The sequence below is a fragment of the Trypanosoma conorhini genome (assembly GCF_003719485.1).
Source record: "Trypanosoma conorhini strain 025E chromosome Unknown Tco_14.4_contig_00188, whole genome shotgun sequence".
In the NCBI taxonomy this organism is placed as follows: domain Eukaryota; phylum Euglenozoa; class Kinetoplastea; order Trypanosomatida; family Trypanosomatidae; genus Trypanosoma; species Trypanosoma conorhini.
The window spans coordinates 1-7437 of record NW_021704272.1 but is presented as its reverse complement, the minus strand read 5'-3'; the positions used below and the strand labels follow the sequence as shown (position 1 = coordinate 7437).

Below are 7437 nucleotides of genomic sequence, written 5' to 3'. Positions count from 1 at the left end.
CTGTGAGTGGATGCTCTTCTTGTTTTGTTCTCTGCGTAGCCTCAGCGAACGTGTGATTCTTTCTCCAAAGAAAAAAGTGATTTATTAACAGCGCCTATGTCGTACAAGCCGCAACACCCCACCGTGCCGACCAACCCGAAGGTCTACTTCGACATCAGCATTGGTGGCCAACCCGCTGGGCGCATTGTCTTTGAGCTCTTCGCCGACGCCGTTCCCAAGACGGCTGAGAACTTCCGAGCCCTCTGCACGGGTGAGAAGAGTTTCGGCTACGCAGGTAGCGGCTTCCATCGCATTATCCCCCAGTTCATGTGCCAGGGCGGTGACTTCACCAACCACAACGGCACTGGAGGCAAATCCATCTACGGTGAGAAGTTTCCCGACGAGAGCTTCGCTGGCAAGGCTGGCAAGCACTTTGGCCCCGGTACGCTTTCCATGGCAAATGCGGGCCCCAACACCAACGGCTCTCAGTTCTTCATTTGCACTGCTCCCACGCAGTGGCTTGACGGCAAGCACGTTGTCTTTGGCCAGGTGCTGGAGGGGATGGACGTCGTTAAGGCGATGGAGGCGGTTGGCTCCCAGACGGGCAAAACGAGCAAGCCGGTGAAGATTGAGGCCTCTGGCCAGCTCTAGGGCGTCCGTCGGCGCACGCCCCTGAACGGGCAACTAACCAAGAAAAGGGATGGACGGAAGGGTGGTGCTCAAAGAGAGGTTAACGGATCAGCCAGGAGGAAAAGAAAAAAAAGGAAAGGAGGAGACAAGCGAATGACAATGGAGGATTGGAGGCCCGGTTTACCAGAGCCATCCAGCCAAGGACCAATAAGGCAGGATAACAAGACAGGAATGAGGCGTATCCTCACAAAGTGTGGGAAAGGGATAAATGAAAGCGGTTTTTTTTAAAAAAAAAGGAAATGAAAAAAAAGCTGAAATTCCACATATTTTTATTATTTAATTCTGCGGCTTGGGAGAATCGCCTTGAAGACCGGCGCGGAGGGCGATTTTGTGGAACGCACGCAGCCACCACGTGTGGCCTGTGCTGCATGCTTCGTGGTGGAATCCGCCCTACTCTTCATTGTCGTTTTATTTATTTATTTATTATGTGTTATGTAGTTTGCCTGGAAGTAACGTCGGTTTCTAAACCGCCACGGGCACCCACACACAGAAGGAAAGAAAGGAAAAAAAAGCCGGAGGGGGCAGGGGTAGAGGGAACAGAAACAAGGCCTCTTAAGCGGGCGGGGGGAAGGCGGTGGGTGGGCGGAAGCCACCAACCCATCAGACACAAGCGCGCGGGCAAACACACACACACGGAGCGGATCTTGCACCACGCCACAAGGAAGGAGGGAGGTTTCTGGATGCAGAACAAGAACGCGGCTGTGCGCATGTTTTGCGCGGGTCTTTTCCTTAGGGTTCCCTGTCGTTGGATTTACCACCCCTCTTCAGACCTTTCGAGCGCAGCATCGCACGCAAACAGCGTGGAGTTGTTGTCCACGCAGCTGCACCACTTCTCGTCCGTCGCCGACTCTTTTCTCCCGACGGCGGGGAGGGGACTGCCCCACGACTTGGCAGAAGTCTGCGTGGAACCAATTGGAGCAGCGCAGCCCGGTCCTGCGGGAATCCGTTCTTGTGATGCGGAGGACGGGCTGCAGCAGGAAGAGCGTGGACTAGGCAAACTATTGAACGCCTGCATTGATGCTCCCGCGGCCGCGCAATTTGAAAAGCTTATTGCATCTACTGCAGAACTCTATAAGTCATTTCCACGTCGCCATTGGCTTCTCCACAGCCGGGCATTAGCCAACTATGGGATTCAGTGCCTTGTTGATCAAAAATCAACTCAAGCCGTTGAACTTATTCGACAGGCGATTTCAATTATTGCATCCTTTGAGGGGGAGACATCTGTGTTGCACCTGCGGGTCATGCTTGCAAACGCACTGGCGTGTGAGGGAAAATGTTTTGAGGCGCTGTGCGAGTACGAGCGGGCGCTTGGGGTGATGCGGGATTATCCAGTGGAGTCATCGTTAACTCAGTTCGTGTCGGGAAAAGAGTCCCGCCTCCCGCTGAGTCGCAGTTACGTTTTAGAAGACTTCGATCGTTTCCTGGCGAACGAGGAGTTGGTGCAGAGCGCACTGAGCCAGGGGAAGCGCGCGGCAGATTCCTCTTTGGAGAAGGCGGAGAAGGTGCGCATCACGTGCACGTTGGCCCGTCTTCAGCGTCAGATCGGGGAAAAAGACGCGAGCCTGCGGCTGTACACGGCCTCCTTACACGCGCTGCTTGACACACCCGACGCCGAAATGGAGATGCGGGTGATGCACGATATAGGTCTCTTGCTGTGCTTTGAGGTGTTTGATGTCGCACAGGGGTTGCCCTATCTTCAAGCAGCGGCAGAGATGTCCTTTGACACCGCGCTGGAGAGGCTAGAGGAGATGAAGCAGCAACCCTCGGCAAAGGCTCGGAGGGAATTCCCCAAAGAGGCGATGCTTCCCGTTCGCCGTGCCGCCTTCACCTTGCTTGACGCAGCAGTGTGTCTTGCCGAGAATGAGGAATTCGGAAAGGCCTTGGGATTATTCGAAGAGAGTATCGCCTTGATGGATGACTGTGGGATGCAGAAACACTCTGCCTGGGCGCGTATGAAGTACGCGGATGCCCTCGCCCATGCCTCACTCATCGACAAGGCTATCCGCGTGTACCTTGAGACCATGGACTCCATCCCATCCCAGCAGCGCGACGAGGAAAACCTGCAAGTGGCATGTATGGGTATGATGGTCCCGCTCACAGTGGCGGAGGTTGAGGGGCGTCTTGCGTATTGCTTTCAGATGCATGTGGGGGAGCATCGACGCGCCTGCATCCACTTTTGCCGGGCAATCCGACGTTGTGGGGTGCACGTGGGCTCACCTTTTAGGGCGGTTGCGGAAACGAATCCAGCCTCGTCAGAGGAGGTGGACTCGGAGACGCTTTGCTGGATGCTGGAAAACTACGCCAGCTGCTGTGAGCGTGTGGGTCGTAGGGACATTGCCGAGGAGGTGTTAGAGCGTCGGGTGGGTGTCGAAAGAGCCCTGGGAGGCTCTTGTGCCTCGGCGTTGCTGCTTCTGGCGCGGCTGCATGGGGCGGCCAACGCGGCCAAGGCTGTACAGCTGTACATTCAGCTTCTCACCCTACCGGAGGAGGGGATTGAGCCCGACGTCCTGCTGCAGGCCGCATATGGATTTGCCAGCATTTGCTACGGCTCCAAGGACGAGGAGCTGGAGGCGGCCCTGTCCAACGTGTCGGCAGCAGCGGCAGCAGCGGAGAAGGACGAGGCAGTACGCCCTGTCACCTGCGCAGCCCCCCCAAACAGCAACGGCGTCGTCATTGCGTCCTTTAAAAGGTCCGCAAGAGTTATTATGGCGAGTCACGCGGTGGACCGGGCGAAGTCCTGTGGCAGCGGTGAGGATGAGTTGAAGGCCCTCATGACACTTAGCCGCGGCGGCTTTTTTTGCCAACGACGCGGCGACGAGGCAGGGGCGGAGGAGCTCTACCGTCTTGCCGTGGAGTACACCCTGCTTGCCGACGTCAAGAGTGACGAGTACGCCCGTGAACTTGCCGTTATGTTGGCCAACTACGCCACAGTAATTGCCCACAAAAACATTGAGGAGGCCCAGGGGCTCTACAATCGAGCTGTGGCAACATGTCCGACGGAGGAGAACGTCTCGGCCGCCGCCGCCGCCTTCTTTGTCTTGACGGCCAACTACGCCGGCGGCCGGGCATGCATTCAGCGTATGATTGACGCCGTCACTGACCCTGCGGTTATTCCGCGGCTGTACGGCAAGCTGGCCTGGCTTGGCGTGGTCTGCTGGGATGATCTGGCGCCAGCCGTGCGCGAAGAGTGCCTCCAACACCTGCTGATCGCGCTGGGTCAAGAGCCGAAAAATTTTGCTTTATTTCTCACGCCCCGCCAGGCGACACAATTACACGGTTCTGTGAGTGCGGAATTTAAGCGAGATCTGCTTGCGGGTATATCCTTCTCACCTGACCAAGACACAGTGAGCCTTGCCTGCTACGTGTCCCAGACCAAATTGCCTCACGATGGAAGATTTATTAACACCTGCTACAAGACAGCCTTGGCTCGCTTTTTCTCAGAGCACAACTATGCTTGTGAATTACGCCAAGTTCTGTGCAGACTATGCTGCGATACCGCTTGCCCGCAAGTATTACGCCGCCGCGTTTCGTTACTCGCACAAGGACTCGCGCAGCACAGATTGTTACGCGGACTATCTTGCGTGTTTGCATGGAGGGGAACAGCGGCAGACGCAGGAAGCGCAGCAAGGGCAATTGGTGGCCGGCGAATGTCTTGCCCGGTACCAGGTAGAGCGTATTACGCGTGACTCTAGCAGCCATCTCCGAGGGCAGGCGGTTGCTCTTTATGGCAAATACCTTGCAACATTTATGCCCTCGCCAAGCGTTCCTGTGGTTCTTTTTGAAGAGGCGTTGAAGCGAAACGCCGCAGATTCCCGCGCCACTGCCCTTTACGGTTCGTTTTTGTGGAATGTGTGTGTTCCTGCACTCGACGCGGGGAGCGCGGCTGACGTCAAGGAGCAGCTCGCAGTGAAGGTGGAGACGCTGTATCAGCAGGGCTTGAGCCACCAACCCCAGAGTATCCTTTTGCTGACCTCGCTGGGTTCCTTCTACGTAAGTGTGGGAGATAGATTTGACGACGCTGTACGTGTTCTAGAGCAGGCGCGCAGGCTAAGCCCGCATAACGCGGTGGTGAATCGCCTCTTGTGCGCCGCCTTTCATGACGAGTGGATGAAGGAGAAGAGGCAAGTTACTGTAAAAGCCAATTCACGTTTGCAGAACTTGTTGGAAACTACACGCCAACTGTACGAAGTGTCCGTCCAATTGGATCCGTTGGATCGGTTGACACTGGCAAGGTATTGCCAATTTGCTCTACACGGGCTTCAGAACGCGGCGTTGGCGGCTGAGTTGATGCAGCGGCTGCGAGAGCTTCCAAAAGCATAACACACATGCACACCTTGTATATATGCGTATGCACGTATGTGCGGTGTTTTTGTTTTTCTTCTTGCTCTTTTTCCGTTGCCCCCTTTGCAGGGCTCGCCGTGCGTTTCACTCTTCCCAAGTATCTCTCAGTGTGTGTCTGTATATGTGGCTTTTGTTTATGTTTTTGTTTTTATTTTCCGTAGAATGAAACTCTGTACGTCTGAATTGCGAGCCGCCGCCCACACACACGCGTGCGGCGTTTGCCCTCATTCCCACCCGCTCTGCAGCACGACTTTCACCTCTTTTTTTCCCTCCCCCCCAAAAAAAAAATATGTATATTTTTATTTCTTTTTGTTTGTTTCCTTTTCCCTTCTTTCTTTTTTTTGTTGTTTGTCGTTTTATGCTTCTGCCCGCATGACGCTCAACCGCCGACGGCACGGGGTGAAACCGTCAACGACGAAGGAACGAGGGAAACGTAAACGGCGTAACTTCTCATTTGTCCATCTGCGGCGGTAGCCCTCAAAACACCCACAAGTGCAGCGTGGAAAGAAGAAGAACGGAGAAGAAAGCGGGGGAACAGACAAGAAGGCAAGCGAAGCGAACGGAGAGCAAACGCGGCAAGGCTGATAACATTAATACTAAACTAACAAGGCGAACCGTGTTTGTTGAGAACCGCATAAGAAAAAAACAACCAACCAAACCAAACCAAACCAAAGCACAAGTCAACGATGTCGCAGAAGATCAAGGTCACTGGCACCGTCGTGGAGCTTGACGGGGACGAGATGACGCGGGTGATTTGGACGATGATCAAGGAGGAACTCATTTTTCCATTTCTCGAGCTTCCCATTGAATACTACGATCTTTCGATTGAAAACCGAGACAAAACAAATGACCAAGTCACCGTTGACGCCGCACACGCCATTCAGAAGCACGGCGTTGGCGTGAAGTGCGCCACAATCACCCCGGACGAGGCTCGCGTAAAGGAGTTTAATCTTAAGCAGATGTGGAAAAGCCCAAATGGCACAATTCGAAACATTCTGGGCGGCACCGTTTTTCGTGAACCCATTATGTGTAAAAACATTCCGCGCCTGGTGACAACCTGGAAGTACCCCATTGTTATTGGGCGTCACGCCTTCGGTGACCAGTACAGGGCGACTGACGTGGTTGTTGACGGGGCGGGAACCTTTGAACTGCGCTTTGTTCCTGCCGACGGTGGTGAGCCACAGGTGCACAAGGTGTATGACTTCAAATCCGGTGGTGTCATGATGGGAATGTACAACACCGATGAAAGCATTAAGGATTTTGCAAAGAGCTGCTTCGAGTACGCCCTCTCCAAGCGGTGGCCGCTGTACTTGTCCACGAAGAACACAATTTTAAAACGTTACGACGGCCGCTTCAAGGACATTTTTGCGGAATTGTACGCAACGACATACGCGGAGAAGTACAAGGAGGCCGGTATTTGGTACGAGCATCGCCTCATTGACGACATGGTTGCATACGTCATGAAGAGCGAGGGTGGGTATGTGTGGGCCTGCAAGAACTACGATGGCGACGTCCAGTCGGACACCGTTGCCCAAGGGTTTGGATCGCTTGGCCTCATGACCTCCGTTCTCATGACTCCGGATGGCCGCGTCGTTGAGTCGGAGGCTGCCCACGGCACCGTGACTCGTCACTACCGGCAGCATCAGCAGAGAGAGGAGACGAGCACAAACCCGGTGGCGTCTATCTTTGCCTGGACGCGAGGGCTCATGCACCGTGGCCAACTGGACCACAACGGAAAGCTTGTCAATTTCGCCATGCTCCTAGAGAAGGTTGTTGTGTCGACCATTGAGGCGGGATACATGACGAAGGATCTTGCGATTTGCATTAAGGGCATGCGCCACGTCACTCGCAGTGACTACTTGAACACCCACGAATTTATCTCTAAGCTCTCCGAAGAGATGCGTCACGCGTACGAGGTCAGCAAGATCTAACCCCATCTTACTTTCATTCTCTCTTTCTCTCAGACTGTATGAGTTTTTGTTGTAGTTGTTGTTGTGTCGTTTCTAGGGAATGAAGCATGTGTAAGGAACATGTAAATTGGGAAGGGTAACTAAATGCATTGGTTTCCCCGTTTCCCGTCCCGCTGTTTTGTCCACAACCTGCTTTGTCGTTCCCAACGAGACCGGTGTATAAGGCAGTGACGGCAGTCTTTCCCCATGCTTTTTTTTCTTTTCCTTTTCCTTTTCCTTTCTGTTCATTTTTTTTCTATATATTTACTCCCACTGTTCAAACTCCCGACTCTTACTAATATAGTTTACGTGAGGGAGCGGGGCGGTCGCGGCTCCCCCCTCCCCCAAAGACTTGCCACTTTGCACGTTTTATAATGCGCCCCCGGTCATCGTAGTACACTCCCCAAATTCGTCTGTGTAGGTGGGGCGCAAGCCCTTGGACAACTCCCCCCGCGCGCGTTAGGCGTTGCGGGGTGGG

The 7437-nt window shown here is 54.3% G+C and overlaps 4 protein-coding genes across 4 annotated transcripts, besides 5 other annotated features; all 4 read left to right on the top strand.

The window, feature by feature from the left end:
• Positions 1-96: 96 nt before the first annotated feature.
• Tco025E_03911 (cyclophilin A) lies at positions 97-630 on the top strand (the record flags this gene model as incomplete). The annotated part of the gene is made up of 1 exon (XM_029370827.1): positions 97-630. The coding sequence occupies one exon, from the start codon at positions 97-99 to the stop codon at positions 628-630; it is 534 nt and encodes a 177-aa protein (XP_029229097.1).
• A 446-nt stretch (positions 631-1076) lies between these two features.
• Positions 1077-1109: a sequence feature (A-rich).
• A 240-nt stretch (positions 1110-1349) lies between these two features.
• Positions 1350-4355, top strand: Tco025E_03910 (uncharacterized protein; the record flags this gene model as incomplete). Its single annotated transcript, XM_029370826.1, has 1 exon — positions 1350-4355. The coding sequence occupies one exon, from the start codon at positions 1350-1352 to the stop codon at positions 4353-4355; it is 3006 nt and encodes a 1001-aa protein (XP_029229096.1).
• Positions 4356-4416: 61 nt separating this feature from the next.
• On the top strand, positions 4417-4989 carry Tco025E_03909 (uncharacterized protein; the record flags this gene model as incomplete). The annotated part of the gene is made up of 1 exon (XM_029370825.1): positions 4417-4989. One exon carries the CDS (start codon positions 4417-4419, stop codon positions 4987-4989), a length of 573 nt encoding a protein of 190 aa, XP_029229095.1.
• A 311-nt stretch (positions 4990-5300) lies between these two features.
• Positions 5301-5374: a sequence feature (A-rich).
• A 283-nt stretch (positions 5375-5657) lies between these two features.
• Positions 5658-5686: a microsatellite.
• Positions 5687-5696: 10 nt separating this feature from the next.
• Tco025E_03908 (isocitrate dehydrogenase) lies at positions 5697-6941 on the top strand (the record flags this gene model as incomplete). Its single annotated transcript, XM_029370824.1, has 1 exon — positions 5697-6941. One exon carries the CDS (start codon positions 5697-5699, stop codon positions 6939-6941), a length of 1245 nt encoding a protein of 414 aa, XP_029229094.1.
• A 42-nt stretch (positions 6942-6983) lies between these two features.
• Positions 6984-7012: a microsatellite.
• Positions 7013-7173: 161 nt separating this feature from the next.
• Positions 7174-7211: a microsatellite.
• Positions 7212-7437: the final 226 nt, after the last annotated feature.